At 41.9% G+C, this 24798-nt stretch overlaps 2 protein-coding genes and 1 pseudogene across 7 annotated transcripts in view; 2 read left to right on the top strand and 1 right to left on the bottom strand.

Annotated features, from left to right (window-relative positions):
* The first annotated feature begins 255 nt into the window (after positions 1-255).
* On the top strand, positions 256-18431 carry LOC142582986 (serine hydroxymethyltransferase, mitochondrial-like). Of its 2 annotated transcripts, none has more exons than XM_075693189.1 (12): positions 256-274; positions 10095-10250; positions 10534-10613; positions 11403-11603; positions 11734-11815; positions 11931-12053; positions 12151-12290; positions 13737-13899; positions 14609-14708; positions 15647-15802; positions 17590-17697; positions 18216-18431. In XM_075693189.1, the coding sequence occupies exons 2-12, from the start codon at positions 10185-10187 to the stop codon at positions 18344-18346; spliced, it is 1350 nt and encodes a 449-aa protein (XP_075549304.1). In that variant the 5' UTR covers positions 256-274; positions 10095-10184; the 3' UTR covers positions 18347-18431. The 2 variants fall into 2 exon arrangements, with proteins under 2 accessions (XP_075549304.1, XP_075549303.1); XM_075693188.1 differs by lacking the exon at positions 256-274 and adding an exon at positions 1680-1815.
* Positions 1851-4879, top strand: LOC142582985 (lysosomal acid glucosylceramidase pseudogene; annotated as a pseudogene).
* Positions 18432-18543: 112 nt separating the features above from the next.
* meigo (Solute carrier family 35 member B1 homolog meigo) overlaps positions 18544-24798 on the bottom strand; it is a 35857-nt gene continuing 29602 nt past the window's right edge. For all 5 annotated transcript variants that reach the window (XM_075693191.1, XM_075693193.1, XM_075693194.1 and 2 more), the window contains 4 exons: positions 24283-24409; positions 21868-21974; positions 21068-21221; positions 18544-18794 (listed from right to left, as the gene is read on the bottom strand). In XM_075693191.1, coding sequence (XP_075549306.1) covers positions 18745-18794; positions 21068-21221; positions 21868-21974; positions 24283-24409 — 438 coding nt within the window. In that variant the 3' untranslated portion in view covers positions 18544-18744. The remainder of the gene's footprint in view (positions 18795-21067; positions 21222-21867; positions 21975-24282; positions 24410-24798) is intronic.

The following is a 24798-nucleotide window of genomic DNA, read 5'->3' as shown; positions in this document are numbered from 1 at the left end:
TTTGTTTGATATGATGTGTCTGAGCTCATTAGCCACAAGAGCCAGAAGACGCAATTTTAGATGTGAAATTTGTTTGTTTCCCCATATTATCATAACATTATTTATTTATCTTTTATGATATGAACTGTCGCGAACATACTACGAGTGAACATTATAAAGTGCGCAGCTTAATGTGTTCATGTATACCCAAAATGTTTGTTGCCTTGCAATAGGCAGTTCTTTTTCCTTAGTGCTGGCAGTGAAGCAGTTCGTGGATATGTGACTAACTTCACGGGTAAGTGAAAGCAACGTGCCCATAAGACTTTAAGCATGAGATAACAATCTAACAGAAGCAAGGAAACATGTTTTGGCAAAGCAGAAATGTTGTAAGCGTTATGTCAAGCTGCTAGACGCGCTCGTAAGCATCTTTTAGGCATGTAAGCTTTCATCTGAGAATAAACTCGAGAAGCAGCAGGCGAAATCTGTAGCAGTATAAATATTTCGCACCTTAATAGATCACAGTAGTCATCATCATCACCAGTATTGTTGTCACTGGGAAATCATAATCGTCGTCACTGGGGTCCCCCGCACATATTTAGCCCCGGGCATATATATTACGTAATCCGGCAATGGCTTTGTCGTAGAGCGAGCAAGAGCACTGTGACCTCGCGCAAGGAGCATCGTAGCCAACACAAATACGGGACGTAGCGTTATTGTTGTTATACTCTGGGATGGCGCGCAAGGCAAGCACGTTATAGATGACAATGTTCGGGAGCAAGGTAAGCCCGAAAGGGGGCCAACATTTTTAGAGTGTGTATCTTTTGCGAGCGAGATACGGCCCAAAGGTATTTTTCTCTTTTTTTTAATTGTAGGGATGCGACAACAAAACGCCCAAGAAATCACACCTCTGAAGTGTGTGTGTGCGGAAACAGAAATAAATACAAAGCTTCTTTTTTTTTTTTCGCTGCCAGCAATATCCTTTCTTTTTAAGTTGTCTGTGGCTGATAGCACAATTCTAACCCTTGACCTAAATTACTCGATGGGGCGAGCATTACTTCTACGAGAAATCAAATTGCCTAATTTAATAATTAACCTAACTACGCAAATTAACGTTTAAATTAATTACTCTACGGCACATATATTTCACTTTACAAATTGTATCTAGTGAGTATGCAAGGCTATCCACTTGAAACGAATTCCCATGACTACGTACGCCAGTTTCGAAATATCAATTCATTTTCAAATTGTCCGACGAAATGCACTCGCGTTTAAGTTACTTTTGCGCTTCAAAGCATACAATAGCGTTGTCTTTCAAAACTAAGTGGAACAACAGTGCATCCGGTTAGTTTTAACCACCCGGGGTTCTTACCATGCCCCTAAAGCTAAGTACCTCATAAAATGAACAATGTGACAAATTATCTGGAACACTGACAACGTACTGTTTGAAACTCATCCACCGCTACAATATTTGAACGCTCATGTCAACATACAAGCTCCGAGGTCTCGCCCGGGTGCGATAAAGTACGGAGTTGCAAAGGGTGCAAGTGGCACGAGACCGCACAACCTCTTTCTAGGAGAGAAACATCGTGGCCTGTCTCCCGCTATCGCCCAGAAAAGATAAAGCCGTGGTGGGACGAACACGCACGCAGCCGCTGAATGGCCCGTCCAAATCAAATTCACCCCACAAGGGCGAAAGACTGATAACCTTCCCAGATAGATGACGCCACTTATGTCTGACTTCCAGCAGACAGTGCGTGAGTGAACGTGCTGCGTTCTCCAGGCATGTCAGCGTTGTGTAGAGTGCCCGGAGCGCGTGCGGCAGCATGTGCAATCACGGTGAGTTGTTTTACTGTAAAAATTGCTGTTTGCATGTGCAAGGCTTAGTATACTGCAGCAACAACGGAATCTCCTTTAGAATTACGCCGATAACGGCGTCATAAACAAGCTGCAACCGTATTTCACAATGTCGACATGGGTTTCGTTGAATCGACTCGTACCTGCCGCCTCGCTGTGCCTTTTGTGTTAAGCATGCTGCAAAATATGACGTTTCTCAAAGTCCCACTACACGTACAAATACTAGGCATGTTTGATGTCGTCGTAAACAAAAGGTCTTCGTTGTTTTTTTCAGAGTTGGGAAGTTGCTCTCCTCAATCCAGCGACAGATGTCGCAGCGCGCGCCAGCAGCTAGCAGACGATTTCACTTCAAACCCCGCATGCATCTTGAACTGAAAATGAACAAAATATCCATAATTGTTGTTCTGCTCAATGTTCTCTTACAATTTTCAGACTTTGAAACCTTCTCTAATCTATTCTGCACACGTTGCGGTTACAGTGCCAGGTCATTTGAACGCGGTCGTATTCCACTCGGGCCGCGCGGCGCCCTCCCCTTCAAAATTTCTTAAAATTAGGTCAGTTACGAGGTCGCCAGGTCACGTCGCCCAAGAACCAATGACACCACTGGGACTTTGCAGTAGGCTTTTGGAGCGTCAACGTCTCCCGACACCCTTGAATCATGGCAAAAATTGCGATCGTCGCAGCGCTGCTGTTCGCGTTTCACGGTGTCGTGAGGAACGCTTGTGTGCACAGGAACTTCGGCAAAGGTAGTACCGTGTGTGTGTGCACTGCAGGACACTGCGATCTCCCGGGAAGTGTGGCGAAGCAGGAAACTGGTACCGCGGGTGTCTACGAAAGCGGCAAGGACGGATCTCGGTTCCTCTCTACGACTATAGAGTTTTCGCAAGTCGACATAAATTTCACTGCATTGCCGCGATCGCACAGTGTCATTCGCATGACGCCGAATATAACTTACCAGGGAATAATAGGCTTCGGTGGGTCCTTCACCGACGCTGTTGGAAGCAATTTGCTTCGCCTAAAAGAACCGCTTCGCACCAAGCTTCTGGAAGCGTACTACTCGGAGGAAGGCCTGAACTACAACGTGGGACGAGTGCCAATCGCGAGCAGCGACTTCTCGACGCGCGTGTACTCCTATGCCGATGCTTCCAACGACTTCGAGCTTGCCAATTTCAGCCTCGGATCTGAAGACATCTATTTGAAAATCCCTTTTATCCAACAAGCCCAAGAATTGAACAAAACGGATTCCTTGTGGCTGATTGCAAGTCCATGGAGCGCTCCAGCTTGGATGAAAACAAACAATGACATGAGTGGCAGAGGTACACTTCGAGGAAGGCCAAATGGTACATATTACAAAACGTGGGCCCAGTACTTTGTCAAGTTTCTGGATGCTTACAGAGATCACAACATCAGCTTCTGGGGCCTCACCCCACAAAATGAACCGACATCAGGCTTCGTTCCATTCTACCCTTTCCAAACAATGGGTTTCACAGCTGCCAGCCAGCGAGATTTCATCAAGTTTGACTTGGGCCCTGCTCTTGAAGCTGCAGGCTATGGAGCTGACAAGGTGAAGCTGTTAATTTTAGATGACCAACGAGCTTTTCTCCCATATTGGGCTGATGTTGTCCTTGCTGATGCTGAAGCTGCAAAATATGTTTCTGGTATTGCTTTCCACTGGTATTGGAATCACTTAAGGGGTGCCCACGTGCTGACAGAAACTCATAAGAGGCACCCCAACAAGTTCCTTTTGGCGACAGAGGCATGTGAAGGGTCATCGTCTTTCTCAAAGAATAGGGTACAACTTGGTAGCTGGAAGCGTGCTGAAAGCTATGCTTTGGACATCATCCAGGACTTACACCACTGGACCACAGGCTGGATCGACTGGAACCTGGCTTTGGACACTATGGGGGGCCCTAACTGGGCGCACAATTATGTTGATGCCCCAATCATTGTGAATGTGACATCCAAGGAGTTCTACCAGCAACCAATGTACTATGCCTTGGCGCACTTCAGCAAATTTCTTCCACGTGGTTCAAGAAGAATTGAATCTGAACCAGCACGAAAACTTGACACTATAGCATTCCTCAGACCAGACAATGCCATAGTGCTGGTGATTCTGAACAGGCGTTCTTCTTTGAGAACTTACACTGTGGTGGATGAACAACTAGGTAACCTAAATTACAGCATACCAGGAAATTCTATTCAGACTTACATTTGGTGGCTTTCCTAAGTCCTGAAGCTTAGCTACCTTGCCATAACAAATTATTAGCTATCCAGTGTAGTTGTGTTCAGGATATATAAGAATTCTTTCAATTTATGATTAATTTATTCTTTTCAGGTGTCAGTTAATTATGTTTATTGGAAATTCAGTATTACCACATTTTCTGCATCTTCAGAATTGTAGAAAGTGTGCAGCTGAAAAAGGAATTAAGAATTTTTAATTCTTCCATGAGTTTTGTCAAGCTTACAGAATGTGGACTCCATCTGGTGAACTCGACAATAATGTCAGATGTGAGTGTAGAAAGTGCTAAACAAGTGGACTGTAAGGCATTTCCTAGGGGTACTTAATAATGTGGGCTGCTCTTTGCCAAATTTCTTCGCTGCCATGGCACCTTTAAGACTTCTGCTAAACAAAGACGTCATCTGGGCAGTGATGGCATTGACCATTTCATGTCAAGTACACTTGAACAGCACCCATTTAGCCACTTGAGAAGTATGTTGGATGCAAAATGTGACAAACAAAAAAAGAAGTGAACCTGCTTCATAATGACATACGGACATGGAGAGCAAACACCCAGAAATCTATTTTGCAACTAGATTTACTAAAACGCTTGACACGTTTTATTCAAACTTGCAGCACAGGTCCATTGCAATGTGTTTTAAGATGTATGAAACATGTTTTATGTTATTTTCACTGGTGCTATTGCTTTTGATGGACTATCATGGCGTGCACCATCATGCACACAGCACCTGAAGGGGTTACGTTGCAGTTGCGAGTTGCTCAAGCATGAAGAACCTGAAATTTCAACAAGACACTGGTTTCTCTTTCCTTGTACACTCTTTTTTTCCCATGGCTATCTGTTGTACAAAAACTTACAAAAATGCCATACTAAACACATATGCCATGGTTTAGGCAAGTACTGTATACAAGTTTTGTGCCAATTGCACTGTCTTACCTCCTTCAATATTAGCTTGCATTACTCCTGAAGTGGGTAATTCACACCCATCATTAAGTTGTTTTCTTTTCATCCTTTAAAATTTAGACTAGTAACATAAAATTACAGTTGTTTTCTGTCTAAGCATACCCACTATATAAGCTTAGTGGCACTGACATTGTACTGATGAAGATGTACTCATCCACGCCACGTCGTCTGCTCAGGGTCTGCGTGCCATCCTGTTGGTACATGCTCCATGCTTAGTGGCTCGATGCAAAAAATGTTTTGATGCCATAACCATAAGCTTCGTTTACATGGATGCGACAGCGGGGCTTTGCTTCAGCTGTATGCTTTCTCTGCTGTTACCTTGCAGCCTCCTTAGCCAGTAGTAAGGGCAAACATTTTCATAAATGTGCACCTGTGGCAGAGCATGTGCTCAGCATCTACTTGGCATTTGTTTACTACCATCATCACATACCATGCTGTTGAGTGGAATAGTAAATTAATGATGCAATGAACAATTAGGCCTTTATAGTGTTCTGCATCTTAACGCATCACCAGTGTTAATGATGGAGTGCCATCTGCTAACTAGAAGTCAAACCAGTTTTATGGTTTGGCGCCGTGCCTCGAGTCCTAGCAGCATGAAAACAAACAGCCGATTTCAATAATTGCGGCAAAACATACCTAAGGCTTCGACCTCAGCTTGAGATGAGGCTTAGCGATGACGGATTTCGCCACTTGTTTCTTGTTGATAGGGCGAAGAGCCAATAACATGCGCTTTGGCAGTTATTGGCGGTAACTGCCACAGTAATTTTCGGTATATGACTGGTATGCGCAAAGGCCATGGCATGTCACGTATCACTGTACTGTATCATGTAGCGAGCAAAAATAAAAAACTCTAGTGCAGCGAGTAATCGGCCAGTTACGCCCGGAACTATACACTGCTGCGCAAGGATACCGCCTGTGTACGCCTCGTACTTTTCGTAGTGCTGCAAGGTAGTTGTGAGATGGAGTATAGTTCTCGTCTGCATAGAATTTCATATTGAGGATACTATAAAGTCTGGCACTGTATTCATACAGTAGCCATCGGAACCATGACTAGCATGTGAATTTATCTGCGATTTGACACAGCTTGGTTAATAAATCTCATTGTGGCTTTTTATTTGCTTAAAGGCTCATTTTCCAGGTCATGGAATGCTTCAATAACATCGTTAAAACATCGAAATGTGGCTGCAAATCTTGTACGATCAAGAATAAACATTTATTTACTGGTGCACGAATCCCCCGCTTCTCTCCTTGCTGCGTTCCTTCACAGTTGCCACTGTGAACAACTGGAGGCTAATAGCAGCATGGCCGCTCACTACACGGAAGTTCCAACTCGCTGTTTATCCATAGTGTCATCGAAAGTAGGGTGATATTCGGCAGCGGGGGGAACACGTACCACTATCTGTAGTGCCGAAAATCTTTCTCAATAAAAGCGATGGTGATAAAATGTCTACTGCCATCTGTGTTGTGGAGGAAAAATAAAATGCCATTTGATGTTCTCTGCTTGTCACAAGCCATTTGAAAAGTGGCAAAATGTAATGAAGAGGTAGGTTAGACATCAGCAAAATGTGATTATCGCTCGTGGCAAGCTGAGGTTGTCAAGATCCCTTAAGGTACCAGTGTTCCTTGTTGGTCAGTTACATTGCACAATGGCCTCACAACATTAGGCATTTAATGTTTAGGCAACCGTTAGGCATTTAATGTTTACAACAAACTCATTGCATAATTTGCAGCACACAAACTAGTCTGCAATTTTGAACGGAGTCTAGATGATACTTGAGCAGTGACACTCTACATGGGTAATTATATGTTCTAAAGAATTCTTTTTGTTTGAGAAATCCCGGAAACAGTTCAATAATGGCATCTTAGAAAAAGTACGAAGATCCCACGCACTGTGGGAATCAATGTAAGTGAAGCATCCGTGCTGGATGCTTTGAGTGACGATAATTAGCGGTGATGTTGACGGCTAAAGCTTAATTTCTTCAATGTTTAGTCTAACACGAGAGTGGTAAGTTGATGTTAAACGTTACCTTGCGAGCACCACTGCTATTTGTCTGCATAGTACGCAGAACAGACAGGGAGAGGTGTTTGCTTGAGGCATTGTGCACCATATTTCATAACCTCTGAGAGGGTTGAGCATAGTCATTGCCTCACAGGGCACATCGTATTGTGGCAGAAGTATTAGACTTGATTTGAATTAGGGGGCTGTACGAGCCAAAACCACAGTCGGATTACGAGGCACGTCGTAGTGGCGGACTCCAGATTAATTTTGACACCGTGATGTTCTTTAATGGGTCCCAAAATATAAGTGCACGTGCATTTTCTATTTTGCCCCTGTTTAAATGTGGCTGCCACGGTTAGGATCAAATCCATGGCCTCTAGCAATGCCATAGCCACAAAGCTAATGCGGTGGGCACAGAAGTGTTGATTTGACGGTCGACCGCTTCTGTAGTTTCACCTGGACCCCGCGGTGCACTTCAATTAATGCAGCTCTGCTTCAGCATGCCCTGCGTAGTTTGTCCGCTTGACATATTTGCATGGCGTTTATTTTTCAGAAATAGCAGCAACGTACTGTACCGTACCTTGGACTTAAGCTTATCCAGTTTCCTCACAACCGCCATCGTATAGTAGTAGGGTACGCTTGCCTTCTCAGGTCACCTCCCCCCCCCCCCCCCATCCCTTGTATGGGAACTGCTTCTTCTCCTCCCTCCTCCCTACAGTTCTATCTATGTCCCCTCTGGACTCGAATCTTAGTAGAAAGAGAAGCGCTGTAGTTTCTGCAACGGCCGAAACTGCAGAGCTTTCCTCTCTACTCGCTCCTGTCATGTATGCACACGCCGTGACCCCCCCGACGCGGTGTGCCTGACAGCGACAGCAGCAGTGGGAAATTCGAAGGAAGAGGCAAAGAAAGCTTCACAAACACCGACTATTTGTGTTGTCTGTTCTCTTCTTGTGTCTGTGTTGGCATGCCTAACTGTTTTCTAACATGAACCCTTATCAACTAGCTCACTTCTCTGTTGCTTTAATGATAGCAATTAGAGGCTAGCCATTGCAGTGAAACAAATTTTTTATGAATGTTGTTAGGAGCCAGAAGGGTAAAGTTTAGGCAAATTCATGAACCGCCCATTGTTCCCATAACATCTCTGAACAGCAACACTGATAGTGCATGCGTACACTGGCACCATATTTTTCTCTAGTGTTCTTAATCTGCTCTTGTTTTCCAAAACAGTGAACAACCAACGAGCTCAACTTGCTCAAGGTGTCTTAGACCATCGCACTAATAGAAAAAAAGAAACAGATGGTTAACTGCACCAAAGGGTTATTTTAGGCGCACAGTTAAGGGGAAGCTGTAGATCGGGTGCTCCTATCTAAATCCATGTAAAAGGAGAATTCATTTTTCTCGCCAACAACTGCACCAAATTTTGCTACGTTTGTTGTATTTAAAAGAAAAACTTAAAATCTAGTGACTGTTGGCTTCAAATTTTTTATTTAGATCGTCACTTTTTTATTAAAAATTGGCAAAAATAAAATGGCAGGAAACGATATTATAACTTATAACTTATAACGCTTATAACTTTGTACCTCAGCAAGGAAAAATCATATCACACTTCCATGAATTACATCTGATGGTACATCTAAAGCGGACAAAATTGATATGTTACACATAAACCTAAAAAAAATTCAGCAATATGGAAATACAGCTTTTGCAGAACTCTTGTGCACAACGTAACAAACTCATGTAAAATATATATTAACATATAAAATTTGTCTGCTTTAAATGATTTAATGAATGCCGTTTACAGAACCACGATATCTGTTCTTGATGCCGAGCTATTAATTTATAAACTTTGTCAATTTTTTATCGAACTTGCGAACCCTTTAGAATTTTTTTAACAAAATTCAGGCCCTAAATCAAAATTCCGCTTTCAAGAGTCTCTAGAATTTAACTTTTTCTTTCAAATGCAATAAATTTCATTGAAATCGGTCCAGGGTTTATCTCAGAAAAGCATTTTTGCATTTTACATGTATTTGAGTAGGCCACGTCATTGGGCCCCAGCTAAAGCTTCCTCTTAACTGGAAGTAGCAATAACTTTAATATAGGATTGAAGCTCGGCAATAAAATAAGGCAGTCAATGTATACCTCTATGCTTGTTGCAAGTAGAAGCTTATTTTCACCACGATAAAAGCTCAGGGAAGTAAATTGTTGCTACTAATGCTATTTAAATGGGCTGTTGGTCTGTACTCACCTTAGTTTTCTACTGCCACTTTATGCACACCAAATATTATCGAGCATATTCTTCACAGTGTTTGTGGTGTGTATTTGCTCACTCAGTACATATGGCTCACTCAGTACATATGGCTTGTTTGTGTGTCATAGATGAGACCACCACGAAGCCACTATCTGTGCACAGTTTAACACTACACATGATATTTGGCTTGCAAAAAGAAGTGGAGCTAATAAAGCTTGATATACACACATATATTACTGAAGTGGTCAACAGTGGTCAAACAACGGATCTTTCAGGCGGGAGCCTATGTTTCGACAACTGGACTTGTCCTTGTCAAGGTAACAGCCTTTTGTTATTACCTTGACGAAACTGTACGCTAATGTTGGGACCCTGACAAGGACAGGTCATCTTGTTGAAATGTTGGCTCCAGGCGCATTGCTTGTTTGACCACTTTTAACCAATTGATGACTCCAATCTTCCTTTGGACCTGTGTTGTTTAGGTATCGCTGAAAAACGGGTAAAGATTTCACCTAAGTTTCCACGCAGATAGGCCCCAAAAATAATTGGTAATATTTTGTGTGAACGAGAGGGTGGCCAGAAAAAGAAGCATACTTAAATTCCTCTAGGACAAAAAAAAAAAACCGAGTAAAGTTTCTCAATTTTCAAAACATGTAAAAACAAAGAAATCTGAACAATATGTGTAATGGTTACACTTGTTTACCTGCTGTATCAACACTTCTGTCATAAAACGGCAGCTTATGGCAGCTAATGTTGAAAGGCCATATAGTAACGGCTGTTGTCTTCAGAACACCATTCCTTCTCCTGCCTATTTCAGAAAACTGTCACACGAGGCCCAACGCCTCTGCTACAGAGGCTGTGTCATGCAGCAGTTGGCCACGAGACGCTGCAACAAGAAGACCCAGAAATGTGGGAGCTAGTCAAGGAAGAGAAACGACGCCAAATTTCTGGTTTAGAGCTTATTGCATCTGAAGTATGTTCCTTCCACTTGTCACTGATAAGTCTTGCTTTGCATTCCATTAAGTTCAGCATCCTTTCAAATTTTTCTAATTTAGCCTTACTTTGCATGCTTGCTTCATTTTTAAAATGTGTATGAACATTTCTGGCACATTCTCATTCTGAGACATTGGAGAGTTTGCGCATTGCAGGGAAGCACATGCTAATATTTATTCAAGACACTCAGAGGTGTAGGATTTAAATATTTGCAGACATGTGCATATCTGCTTCTTTAACCCTCGCTATACTTTCACTTTCAGAACTTTGCTAGTCGATCTGTTCTCGAAGCACTGGGTTCCTGCCTAAATAATAAATACTCGGAGGGATATCCTGGTGTGAGGTATGTTTACTGTACCTTTGTGATATGTTGGTTATCAGTGCAAACTTGAAAAATTAATGCAAATACATTTAAAGGAGTCAGTTTTACTCATTTCATTGCAGCCTTGGATTTATGTAATGTCAATGCAGTAGACCATGCTTGAATGAAACTTGAAGGGACCGAAAGAAGTATTCCGTTTATCTGAAGTTTCATTTAAGGGCACAAATATCACCAACAGTACAACAGAAGTGCTAGACTGTTTCAATATTACTTTGTTTAAACAGAGAGGCTCTTCTCCTAATACTGTAGCTTCTTTTACACAAGGTTATACACACATACATAGAAGGATTCCTAATATTACTACGTATTTTTCACATTCAAAATAGCACTTCAGACTTTTCAGACAAAAATATGGATTTCATTTAACTGAAGTTTGTTGAAATTGTGCCTATAGGGACGGCCAACCATGATACCATCGTTCCATTTATCAGGCATTTCCGTTGAAACGAGTTTCGTTTATCTGGCGTTCGCTATACCTATGATTTGCTTAGTGTAGAGCATCACTATTTAATTACAAATAAAGCTTGCAAGGGATGAAATTTGAGTATTACATGTTAACACTGGTCATTCTGGTGGTCTGTGGGAAAAAAAAGATGTCTTATGGAAATATTTATATGTGTTCACATTCTAAATGTGACACGACATTTTGCTGGAGAGCTGGACATTGCCCATATATGTTGATGCTCCAAGGCTTCTCAACATGTTTTTCATTTCCGTAAACAAAACATCTCCACAAATGTGTATCTACAGGTACTATGGTGGCACAGAAGTCGTGGACAAAATCGAACTCCTTTGCCAGAAAAGAGCACTCGAGGCATTCAGTTTAGATCCCGGCAAATGGGGTGTCAATGTCCAGCCATATTCCGGGTCGCCTGCAAACTTTGCTGCCTACACTTCCGTGCTGAATCCTCATGACAGGATCATGGGACTTGACTTGCCAGACGGTGGCCAGTAAGTGCCTTTAAACAATGCTTTTCAGGAAGTGCAGTTTCACTTGCCCATTTTCTGGCATTGTATTTCCACTAAGGAAAGGAACCTTAATTGTGACCTAAAACATAATGATCTCATTTTCTTTTACCAGCCTTACCCATGGTTACATGACCGACCAAAAGAGGATATCAGCTACATCTATCTACTTTGAATCGATGGGTTACAAACTAAATGTGAGCTACTTCTTTAAATCTTCCTTTTCTGTGTGCTTGGAGTCTATGTAATGTCTTTTGTGTTGTTTTTTAGCGTATTTACTTTATAGTCTTCATCTGACATTTCATCCCTTAGAAAGAAACTGGACTAATCGATTATGAGAAACTGCATGATATGGCACGGCTGTTCCGACCAAGGTTGATCATTGCTGGAACAAGCGCTTACTCTAGGTTACTCGACTACAAAAAGTTCAGGGAGGTAAGTGAACCTACCGAATCTGAGAAGATACAGTTGCAACTAATTGCAGGCTTAGTTAGCCCTTTGAATTGCAATGATTTTAGCCTTGTGAATCCAGGTTTGCGACGACGTAAAGGCAATCCTGATGGCTGACATGGCTCACATTAGTGGACTCGTTGCGGCAAAGGTGATTCCTTCGCCTTTTGAATATGCCGACTTGGTTACCACGACAACCCACAAGACCCTTCGAGGTTCAAGGTAAGACTCCTAATTTCTACACATCTGCAAACCACATAGGGTGTGTGTGCATCCGTTTCCTACCGAAATTCACATTAGCCATAACTAGATCCATGGGACTTGTCGTACAATCCACTCATTGCTACTGCATGCCAATTTGGTTTACAAATATGTGGGCTCCTCTAGAGATTGGAGCTAGAAAATAGCAAGCCCGAGCCGAATGTTTAGCTGCTCCCAGAACAATCGTAGGAACTTTGTGATCAGAAATCTGCCGTATCTCGGTTGTGGTCCTAGCTTGAAGGCAATAGTGCCTGCAAGCACTACGAGCTGAAGTGCTGCACTTCGAACGAACCAGGCAAATGTGTTCCAAGCACTCAATTTCAAATCGGCCAATGTAAAGTGTGCCAAGAGTGTGCACCGGACCCTTGAAAGCGACCAGTCGAATTTAACATTAAGCTGTTCCCTTCCAAGACGAGTTTCTTGTTTCTCATAATTGACTTAAGTGCAACTAGGATAAGTGAGCAACTTTGGTGAATTTATGAAAGTATGATGTTGTATCAAAATATCAATGTCAGCTTTGTGCAACACATTGTACCAGCATAGCTAAGTGCAGCGGATAAGGAGGAAACTACTATTTACACCTCATTTTTAGTAACAATTAATGAAAGTTTCATAAGGGCAGCTCAGTCTTATAAACGTTTATCCTGTTAAAGCTGTAAGATGAAGTCTTTGAAGACATGGCTTGTGTTGTGCATTTAGATGAGCAGTTCTCACAAGGTATTTCTTTGTTCCTTCTACACTGCCATGGTACTTTCTCACACTATAGGCGACTATTGATAAACCTTCTCCTTACCTGCTCAGTATTTTGAAAGCTCTGCATGGTTGTGTTTTCGCTAGTAACGTATAGTGTAGGAGATCAACGTGTCACAGTGACTAAACGACCACGGTGTTCACTTACTGAACACAGTCAAATCTTCGATTTCCAGTGACTGCTGCCACCAGTGATTGATAGTGGCCAACCAGTAGCATAAAATGTGATACTCTCATACTATAGTAAAACACTTTTCAGGTTGCAAGGACTCCCAAGTATAGTTCTGTACCTTTATTCTTCCTCTCTGCACCGAACTGTCCTGGAACACAGACCCTTCCTGGTTAAACTTGGATCTCTTCATTTTATGTTCCTTGTTTTAACTGAAGATGCCAAACCTTAGATATATCTTGACCTTTTCTCTCCAAAATTTAAGCGCACGTGTACTTTGATTTAGGTGCACATTAAAAAACTCTAGAAATTCATTCAGAGCCTACTCTCCCGCACTTCAACTATGCTATCTATCATAGCAGATGTGCTGCCTTGGAACTCATCACTCAGTCACCACAAAAATGACCCATGCTGTCTCTTGTGCGGCATTGGTAAGGAATGCTGAATGTGGTGGTAAATGCTTGCATGATTGCTTTCCTTGTTTTCAGGGCTGGCCTCATCTTCTATCGCAAGGGCGTGAAAGAGGTTGACAAGAAAGGGAAGGAAATTATGTACGACCTGGAGCAAAAAGTCAACTTTGCTGTTTTCCCAGCGCTTCAGGGTGGACCTCATAATCATGCCATTGCCTCTGTTGCAGTTGCCCTAAAACAGGTATGGCCAAGAGCTCGGAGAGAAAGGCTATTAATATGATACAGTCGAACCCGGATATATCGAATCTGATGGGGATATATAGTTTGATATATAGGTAACTAGATATACATAAAATAAAAATTTGCAAGGGAATTTTGCTGCTGTTCATTCTATACAATAATTTGTTATATGTGGGTTCGCTATATCCGGATTCGACTATAGTTGAATCAGATGTTGTGTGAGAAAGTGACATCGTTTATACATTCCTTTGTACAGCACCACACAATCCTCATAAAGCTCCGTTGCTTTTTGAATCGTGTACCCTCAGGAACAGTATGAAAGGGGACATCGATTTATTTAGAGTTGTGATTATTGTTCACTTTAGAGTTCACAAACATGGTATGTGAACATGCAGTATTCCCATTGAGCAGTTGGCCTCGTGGAACGCTTCTGTATTTGACAAAGCTCTAGTGCTGTTGTGGCCTCTTCAGTGCAAATTTGGCTGTTCCTTGCCACAGTACACACCAGTGTATTCAGAGGTTCAGTCCAGTGGCCTTTCTGTATTTCTACACGAGAGCTATCTCTTTGTAAACAGAATGATAATAGCACAACATTTTTTTGTTGTGAACTATCTTTATTAATAGCGGATAATTGCAGTGGGACAAGCTGCGGTGAGAAATGGCTGTTCTTTCGTCCAGTACAGCTATCCTGTGGATATTGTCATTTGTAGGCCACCACACCAGAGTTTCGCCAATACCAAGAACAAGTGCTCAAGAATGCCAAAGCGATGGTGACAGCATTGACGGAGAGAGGCCACACAGTTGTCTCAGGTATGTGGAGTGACTGGCAGAATAGAGTTGTGTGGCAAATTAATGAAAGTTCATTTTGGCCCGTCATTAAACATGTTGCTTTCACAAATGTGCGAGAAAGAACAACACTCGCACTACCTGCAAAACAGCTCTTTCGCCAATGCTTCACATAGCCATGCATACAGTCTCAGATTTCGCCAATGCTTCACATAGCCATGCATACAGTCTCAACTTAAGTACTAAACATTATCTCTTAGTCTAGCACAAACCTAACCACACACTTTTTAAGCTACACACTACGCAGTTCATATTTCATGAAAAGTTGCTTCAGCATAAGCATTGATGTATAACAGTGGTGTAGCTGGCATCTCTTTCCAAGAGGGACAGGCTAAGATCTGCCTAGTCATTTGGTTTTAAGGGATTTCAGCCACACAACAACAAAAGTATGCCTAGTACTAGTATATTGTGGAAGCATATGCGGAATGCAAGTGTTAGCACAAGTGTTGTCATCCAGCAGAACTTTGTTATACAGACTCTTGTTGCAAAAACGGTTATAAACTGTCCAGTGCGCTTTGCTGTCAGCAGCTCAAGAATACGGCATACAGCTAAACTTTTTCATGTCATTTGTGCACAGACAAATCATGCTTCTCATTGAATGGCTGGTGCCCTTGCACCCCAAGGCTACACATGGTAGATGAGGAGCCCCGCAGCTGAGTGTGTTGCATCACTTTCAATCATTTAGGGTTCAAGAACAAGCACCAACATTTGGGCATGTGCTTCTGCATTGTTCCCTTATTGAACTGCAGTCATTACACTATGGCTGACGACACACTCGGCAGATGACTGCGGCCACTAAGCTTTTTTACAGTAAGCAGTAGTTTGCATTGACAAAGCTGCACTACTTGCTAATTCCTTTCAGGTCTAAAAATATCCTTACTGTTTTTATTTGACTTCTTTAGGTGGCACAGACAACCATTTGCTGCTCTTGGATCTGCGACCAAGAGGACTTGATGGTGCTCGGCTGGAGGCAGTCATGAATGAATGCAACATCACTGCCAACAAGAACACTTGCCCAGGTGACAAGTCAGCCCTTGTCCCTGGTGGTGTCCGCCTTGGTAGGTTCAGCTTGCTTCCAAATCAGTTCTTGGTACACTCTACTTTAGTTAGCAGAGTTCAATTAACATGTTTTTGTGTGTGTGTGAAAATTGGAACAGGCACAAGTTAGAAGAACGTGATGACAATCATGACGCTAATAATACCGTCGTCACATGTTAAGTTCCTGTGATCATTGAACCATAGAGTTTCCTACAATATACTAGAGGGAACTCTGGCGCTGCAGTCGTTGTCCTACCATGGGAAGTACATGGATTTGTCTGATCTTTGTGCTTGTGGATTTCAGACGTACTTGTGGCTTCGTATATTACACAATATAAATCTTATTGTCGTAAATTTCAGAGCAATCTATACTCTTCGAAGTGCAGAAGGCGAGGCGAACACGCACAATCGCTACTAATTGCAACAATTGAGCTTGTCGAGGTGGCCAAATCGAAACGCGCCAAGCGTCTCAAGGCATTTCATGCCCGCGATAAATTCATAAGGGCATTTCAAATTGCTTGTCGATACATGCGCCGGTGGCTTAATGGTTTCAATATCCGTCTTCTGTGCTAGAGGTCCTGTGTTCAAATCCTGCCATCAGGCAATTTTAATAATATTTAATTACTTATTACACAGTGCATTGTTGAAAACAGAGAGTATTCATACAATAATTGGTTGAAAATGACGAGTCACAAACCTGTTTGAAGCCAAAAGGACGAAGTTTAGGCAAATGCATGTACTTCCCATAATTCCCATGCTGGGACAACTGCTCCCATTGCAGCTCCCGTAGACACTAGCGCCAGAGTTCCCTCTAGTAATTATTGCATGAAACTCTATGCATTGAATGTTGCCATCACTGAAATTGTTGAAGGTGTGTACTTGTGCCTAGAACAATCTACAAGTGAGCACACCTGGAGCAATTGGGCAGAAATTAGTTGGATAGGGACTGCTGCAGTGTGATTGGCAATTAAAGAAGAAAGAGCAAAAGACACTGATCCTGATTTAATTAAGAAGCAGCAAGTTTCGACAGGTCAAAATGCATTTCTAGTCCCACCTCTAGTACAAGCACTGTACACACTGCTTGCACCATTTGGACAAGCCGTAATGAGCTCCGAAAGCGCTTGCATGTCCTCTGAAGCTGAGGCCAAAACTTCGTATCGTCCATTCAGTTACTGTCTGCAATATCTGCCAAAACAGATGTGCTTAGCCACACCGGCATCATGCACTCCCATTGTAAACATGGAGGCAAGCAATGGACAAGTCACCACGTGATCAAACATGGCAGCACCCATGGGATCATTGTGAAAAGGGTCTATAAATAGTGCAAAGATAGAAGTACCGCTCCGCACATTTCACAGTGCGTTTCTTTATAAAACTGTGGTGGCTTCATGCACAATATAAACTTCGCTGATTGCAGATTATGTCAAGTCTCGTGTATTATTTGTGTACACCTTTGTGCTCCCAGTATGTTTTGGCTACTTGTGCAAGCAGTGCGCTGTGGCCACTAGTTGCAGAAACATGCCACTCCACTCTCTTGATAGTAAAATACACCTGTGACGCCTTCTGTGTAATAAATACATCATATTTTCAGACGTAAAGGTATGAAGCTTAATTTTGCATCAAATTACAATTTGTGTACCTATATTTTTAATATGCAATGTGCAATTATCTTGTTTGCAAATGCAGGCAGCAAGTGAAATTCTAGCCTTGCTAGCATTGACGAAATTTATGAGATGGAGTAGTATGTAGCATCTGTGAAAACAGTGAAAAAGGGAGGTTGCTCTCACAATAAACTTTACCGTTTCAGGTGCACCTGCCTTGACGTCAAGAAACTTCAAGGAGAAAGACTTCCACAAAGTGATAGAATTCATTGACAGAGCAGTCACTATTGCCCTTGAAGCCAAGGCAAAATCAGGTAACTTTTATTTCTCTTCCATTTTCAGTAACTTTTTATCAGTGCAACTATAACTGCATTTTCATTGTGCTGTAAACCCTTTCATATCAGTTGCAACTGACTACTTGAAAGGGTTGTGAATGTTTGGGCTTTTCGGTTTGACACCATGGGAAATCGTGTTGCAGAGACACAGAGGACATAAAAAGATCACAAATGTGCACTATGAACAGATGCTTATATTGCCACTTATCGCCACTGTTCACTCAATGGAAGGCTGGAAGCTCATTTCTTAATTTCAAATGCATAGTTAGAAATAGATGTCTTATTAATCTGTGAATATTGAGCATCAGGTATGTATCGCAGTGTCGTAGCTTGATTACCTAGGGAAAACTGAACTGTGATACACAGTAATGCAGTTACTATACATGACCGTTCGAGAATTGACACAGAAAGATAGCTGTGTATCGTAAATGACCTGTTTCCACTCTCACTCCACTGAACCTTTCTATTCATTTTATATCCATATTTTTTGTCCACAGGAAAGACAGTCAAGGACTTCAAGGAATTCATCGCTAAGGACGAGGGAACCAAGCTTAAAATGCAGGAGCTACGAAAAGATGTTGAAGCTTTTGCAGTCACATTTCCCATGCCAGGATTCGATGACCACTAGACACATGAATTACTACTGTTCCTGTACATAAATGTATAAGACCTTTTTTGTTGATATTTGAATAAAGACTAGTTCAAAATTTAAAGTTCTTTTGGGAAAGTTCTTTGCACCAGCTTACCTACAACATTAATTTGTTCCAATGAACTGAACATTAAGTAGTCTAATAATGCTCTTGTCGGAGTTTAAAAAACAAAGGGTAAGGTTGTTTAGTAGTTTTTTATTTTAAGACCATAAATAACACACCGTGCTTTGAAGATGCAAAACTGCTTTCCAGAAAAAAACTCTTCCCCCGATTAAATATATGTGTGCTCTTATTTACAAACATTGAGTTCTAATGAGATGTTATGACCTTGGTGTTCACTTGATGAGCAACTCCTGTGGTGGCCTTTTTGTAATATTTACTTCTTTGCTTTGCTAGTCTTGCTGAAGTAGACATCGGCCATTAGCCCTGAAAAAGAGAAAGCAGACTCGCTCTAGAAACGATGCGAAAGCACTTCGGAGCTTTATAACACCCAGAATTTCAATGACTGCAAGAAACCACATAAAGTATTCAGCAAGCATTCCTTCAGCTCAAATATCAGTTATATGTAGCGTGTTAATGCGGGAGAGGTATCACGCCATTCAATTTTATTTAGACCATGACACTAAACTGTGCCAAATAATCGTGTCAAAAACAAACTAGCTCACATGAGGTATGAACTGCATTCATCATCATCATCAGCCTGGTTACGCCCACTGCAGGGCAAAGGCCTCTCCCATACTTGTCCGTCGTCCCTGGAAACTTCTTAATCTCATCCGCCCACCTAACTTTCTGCCGCCCCCTGCTACGCTTCCCTTTCCTTGGACTTGGAATCCCGTCCGTAACCCTTAATGACCATCGGTTATCTTCCCTCCTCATTACATGTTCTGCCCACGCCCCCCCCCCCCCCCCATTTCTTTTTTTTTTTTTTTATTTCAACTAAGATGTCATTAACCCGCGTTTGTTCCCTCTCCCAATCTGCTATTTCCTTATCCCCTAACGTGACACCCATCATTCTTCTTTCCATAGCTTGTTGCGTCGTCCTCAATTTAAGCAGAACCCTTTTCGTAAGCCTCCAGGTTTCTGCCCCTAGGTGAGTACTGCCCCGTAGGTGAGTACGTAGGTGAGAACAGCATTAACATCTCGTAATTTAAGTGTTCGCCAATGTTTCAAAAACGCAGGTATCAGGGAACAAAAAATTATGATGTGGAGAGCGCACAATCTGTCACCTAATTAGCAGCTTGTAAAGGTGTTTATAATGCACAGGTGGCACAATTTGTTATCTGTGGATGTGGGCCTGCCACAATTGGCAATGTACTGGTATGTTGCGATCAGACATATTAGAATTCCTGTCCTCGGGTAGCAACTCAACATTGCTGTGCACCTGAGAGAGGTTAAAAATAGCTGGGATGGGCGCATGGGCATTTCCAATTCGCAGCAATGAACTACAGTCCTTCATGCTGAATGCCATGTCATTCTATCAGTCAGTAATTACATGGCATAGAACAACAATCATGCCACTTCTATTACATATACTGAGTAAATGGAAGCTTGTTGTCAGCATCCTCTTCATCCTCATGAGTGTGAGCAGTGGTTAGTCAACTTCCCTAGGGCAGTTCCTTTTTCTCAAAAAAAAAAAAAAAACCTACCAAAATGGCCAATTTTTTAGCTCGATATGCTTCAATAACTTGGTTAAAACTGAGAAACACGACTGGGAATAGTGTGGAAAATCCGATCCAATGAAAAAAGTGGCAATAGAATGTCTACCACTGTCACGGAAGAAAAAAACACTGTCCGACAACCTCTGCCCGCAAGAAACCCTTTGGAAAGTGGTGAAATACCCATGCTGAGGTGGACTCATCGGAAGCCAAAAAGTAGAGATTGCTCATGACAAGCTGAGCTCATTAAGGTCCCTTATGTTGAAAACCTGAAACACTTTTTTGAACATAGTAAGAAAATGTTCCTATCTGTAGGCAAGGCTCCTGTGAATATGTCAGCCAAATATTATTGCACAGCATGGAGCAGGGAATTCAGCAGGAAATGTCAGCTAGAGGGACTGGGTTGTACATCAGCGATATGAGCTCAGTGACAGACAGGATCCTATCGAGAGAACTAGCGTGAGTGTTGCTATGCATGACAGCGCTTCACGGACCAACCAAGCTGACCAGGTTGATAACAAATTAAACCTGACGCTGCCTGCAACATGACAAACATCAGCAAAATGCTTCGTAGGAAGATCCGACGAAAGTGTCAAAGCTGCATTTTCCTTCATTTCAACGTGCATGATGCTAATGTGCTTTTCATCATAAAGGTTTAAATTAACTCTTGCCACATCACTGCCAGCACTGATCAAAGCCAAAGCACTGCTTGTCTACATGTTCTCATTCAATAAGGCCAGTTACATACCCGTAAATACCAAGAAAATGGGAGGGAGTGGGCTGTGCCACATTCGAAGTGAGCACAGTACATGTCAAATGGGAGCTGTGGTTTTGTTTAATAACTTCAGTGTAGCACAGGCTACCACAAACAAATACTAGCTTGCTTTTAGAGCATGAGGTGATAATAAAATGTATGCATTGTAAATGTACAGGAACAAAAATTAACAGTTGTAGGACAAGAGAGTCACATGTGTTTTGCTTCAATATGTAAAGCATAAGTGACATGCTTGAACTTGGCCAGTAACTGGCCTACTCAATACATACCTGAAAAAACTAGCACCACACCAATCCATTGCCGTGTACCAAGAGGATTGTTAAATATTATCACAGACCCGAGAACTGTAAAGAACTTCCTCGTCGTCGTCACAACTGAGCATGGCAGTGGCCCAAATTCACTGACTGTTCGGAAGATCAGTGTCTGAAAGCAAGAACATGGCATTTTGATTAGCATGGCAATACTACTGGAACAGCTAACTGCCTTTCAGCAAATGTTTTAATACTCTCAGGTAGCTAAATCAAGATGAAAAGCTACAACGATGCCGAGCGTGCCTCTTGAATTACGTGACATCATATTTTCTTTAAAGCAGGCCTCCGTGGTATTTGCCATTTAGTAAATTACCTTTTTTAAGACAAAAGACAGGTAAGACTGTCCTGCAATGAAGTGAAACTATGTATAGACAAATCAGTCACTTGATGTTTTATGTAAAGTGGTAAGAGGACCAACTTACATTTGTGCCATAAGTAATTCATGACAGTTTATTGTCTGTCTATGAATAGCTTACTACAAATGTGGAACTGGCAACATGTCCTGCATTTGCTTTTAAAAGGAACTGTGTACAATTTAAATTAATACACCCTCGCTACATGAAATGTGGCGACAAGAAATGATTACACAAATCTTGACTATGTGCGATGTCAATGTGCTTAGCAAAGAGCTGTGAATGTCTATCCTTTTTTCTTTTTCTTCATATAAACATAGTTGTTGATTCAGGGGTCTATTACTACACACAGATAGCCTTTATGCAAATTATATATTTTGTGACACAACATCAAACTTCACCCACCTGTCCTAGAGCCCCTGTGATGGTAAAGAGCAGTATGTTTGGAAGAAGTGCTGGGTACTTTTGAATAAACTGTATGAAGTCCGAGATCTCCCATGTGAATAGTTGAGCTGAAATTAGAAATGAGTGTGGAAATCTAACACAATGAACCTCCTCTATCACGAACAGAAAACCATTTTCGCAGCATGACATTAAAGCACCATATGAACCATCCCAGTCAACTGTCTTGTTGCTTTTACTTATAGCATAAATATTATTAGAACGGGTAATTTAATTAATTCTGGGGATTTACATCCCAAACCATAATCTTAATATGAGGCATACTGTATTGCGGGGCTTCGGATTAATTTTGACCACCTGACGTTCTTTAATGTGCACCCAATGCATGGTGCATGGATGTGTTTGCTCCGTCTCCACTGGCATGCAGCTACTGCGACCAGGATCAAACCCGCAACCCTGGAGAGAAAGTCAAGCGATAGCTGCCATATAAACTTTAAATTATTACATAACATTATTGAGAGCAGCATTCCAGGCAAGTTGGTAATCCATTACTCAAGTATTCATGCTGCTCTCATTAAGTTCATTTCTAGTTCCACAGGCCCTTTTCTAAATGTTCCTTATGATCCCTGTGCCACTGTATCCCTCATTGCCGCAAACGTTTGCAAAGCACGGACGCTCTCCTTTTGTCTACGTATGAAGAGCACTCCTCCGGACTTGGTTTCCCTGTTCAGAGGCTTTCTTCCTTCAGCAGGACATTCCACCAGAGTTTGCAGGATCCTGCGGTCCCAGTCGAACCACCAGGCACGACTCTACAGGCAGTACCTTTTCGGTACAGCTTCAGAGCAGTGCAACGCGTCTCACAGCTTATTGTCTGCATCGCGAGTACTTTTGGTTGGTTTGCACTTGGTGTGTGTTCTTTTTCTCTTACGTCCGTGTCTTTTTCGTTGCACAATAATACTTGAGCTATGGATTACCAACTTGCCCGGATTGCTGCTCTCATTAATGTTATGTAATAATTCAAAGTTTATATGGCAGCTATCACTTTACTTTCTCTTGTCACGTGGTATGCCACCACAAGCTTCCTATCTGTCCAAGAGAAAGCGATTTCAATGGCTGCAATGGCCATGCACTTACCCAGCCAATTTGGTGGAACCCAATTGCAGTGTGCCAATGACAGAAACTTAACACTACGACACAGTGCCAGGCAGTGATATACTACCATCTTAACGTATGTCTGCTATTGAAAATTCACAGCAGTGGCTTAGACTATTTAATGGCAGTACCATTGTGGACAAATAATAAGAGGACCAGAAAATTACAAAGAACACCTTTTACAAGTACAACTGAATGGCACGATCTCACACCACTACTATCCAGTCACCAAAGATCATGTGGGCAACGCATTCGGCACACAAGTGGAAATCATGCCACCATTATACGTATTGGAGATAGCAGAAATGACAAAACACATCATAGGTTAACCCTAACTTGTTTGCAATCCAACTGTCCATGATTAAGTGTGCTGATGCATTATGCTCTTCAGCGAGAAATTTCTATTCATAAACTTCCTTGCAGAGCACAGCCTTCAGCATCGCAATGATACTGTAGAGGTAGAGGTGGCACGACAATGACAGGCTGTATTCTGGATTAATCACGTCCGCAAATACCACTTACAGCAAAAGTTTACTGGCTTTGTTGAATGACATATCTGCCAGCAGGCAAAATGCCTGCCACCTCAACAACCTTCTAAAAAAAGTTTGCACCCTTTGAGGCTCATATTGTCCCCAAACAACAATCGTCATCTGCCATTGCTTGTGCATTTCCCCTCTTGAAAACTCGGCACTCGTTACTTTCCTGTCGAGAATGCTGTGTCAAGCTGATAACGCGCAATCCATTTGTGACTAGGAAGTACTGGGCTCGCAGCGTTAAAGTAACGAAATGTGGGCAAGACAGATGACGATTATTGTTTGGGGACAAAATACAAACCAAAGGGTGTAAACTTCTTTTTTGGAGTGAAGGCATTGTGCCAAAAACCACAAGTTTAAAAGTAATCAATCAAGGGCACAGCCCTTGCTCTGGGAAAGTTGTGCATTTCTTCATAAACTCGCAATATCACTAAGCTGCTGTATTATGCATGCCACAATATATAGCGCAACAAGATTTACACTCAGTCAAAAATTTAACTCAAATTAAACTGATAAGTATGCCTTCTTGCATATAAAATTTGTGTTGAAGTGTCATTGTTCCCATGCATATTGCCTCACAAAATTTCAAGGGAGTGCATATTGTACTACAATCTTCATATAGAACAACCTGCAATGTATATACCATAGTGGTACCCCTAGTCTGAAAAGTAAGGGTGTGCAAGTTCTATTATTCAATGATGTTCGTAAGTAAGATGAGAGTAGCTAGACTTACCTATGACAAGATAAACAACTGACCACAAGTTGGTCATGACCATCATGTGACCTGACTTTGTCTGGTGCTCTGACTTCATACGTTCCTGCACTGCTCCTGTCAAGCCATCTAACGCCAGTGAAACAAGCTGCAAGTAGGGGAAAAAAAGTGGTTGCGCTGTTGCAGGAAAACCAATTGTGCAAGGTGGATTACTACATTTCTAACACAAGTGCCTACCAAATATATACATAGATAAATAGTGATGTTAGTGACATATATGTAGAACATCCTGGAATTCACAGTGATTGAAAGGTCAATATTGCAAAAAGCACAAATTGGAAGAGTTAAACCAGAGTTTGTATTCTGCCTTTACACCACTAAAGGCATTGACATAAATTGGCAGATGTGCCACATTTTTCCCGAGGCCATTTTTTCATTTGAACTCCAGTAAGCAGCATGACATGCAACAGACGAAGAAATAAGCAGCATGCCAAAAAAGAAAAAAAAACTAGCAATGCATTATAACTTCCAATGGCC

Source organism: Dermacentor variabilis, chromosome 5 (assembly GCF_050947875.1).
Source record: "Dermacentor variabilis isolate Ectoservices chromosome 5, ASM5094787v1, whole genome shotgun sequence".
Taxonomy (NCBI): Eukaryota; Metazoa; Arthropoda; class Arachnida; order Ixodida; family Ixodidae; genus Dermacentor; species Dermacentor variabilis.
The sequence above is the reverse complement of the archived record's forward strand: the minus strand, read 5'-3'. Positions and strand labels throughout refer to the sequence as shown.

Excerpts from the sequence above, each read along its gene's own strand:
- LOC142582986 (XM_075693188.1), top strand. The coding sequence starts at position 1,762 with ATGTCAGCGTTGTGTAGAGTGCCCGGAGCGCGTGCGGCAGCATGTGCA. Across the intron at positions 1,816-10,094 it reads CGGCAGCATGTGCAATCACG|AAAACTGTCACACGAGGCCC; the intron begins GTGAGTTGTTTT and ends TGCCTATTTCAG. Across the intron at positions 10,614-11,402 it reads GAGGGATATCCTGGTGTGAG|GTACTATGGTGGCACAGAAG; the intron begins GTATGTTTACTG and ends GTGTATCTACAG.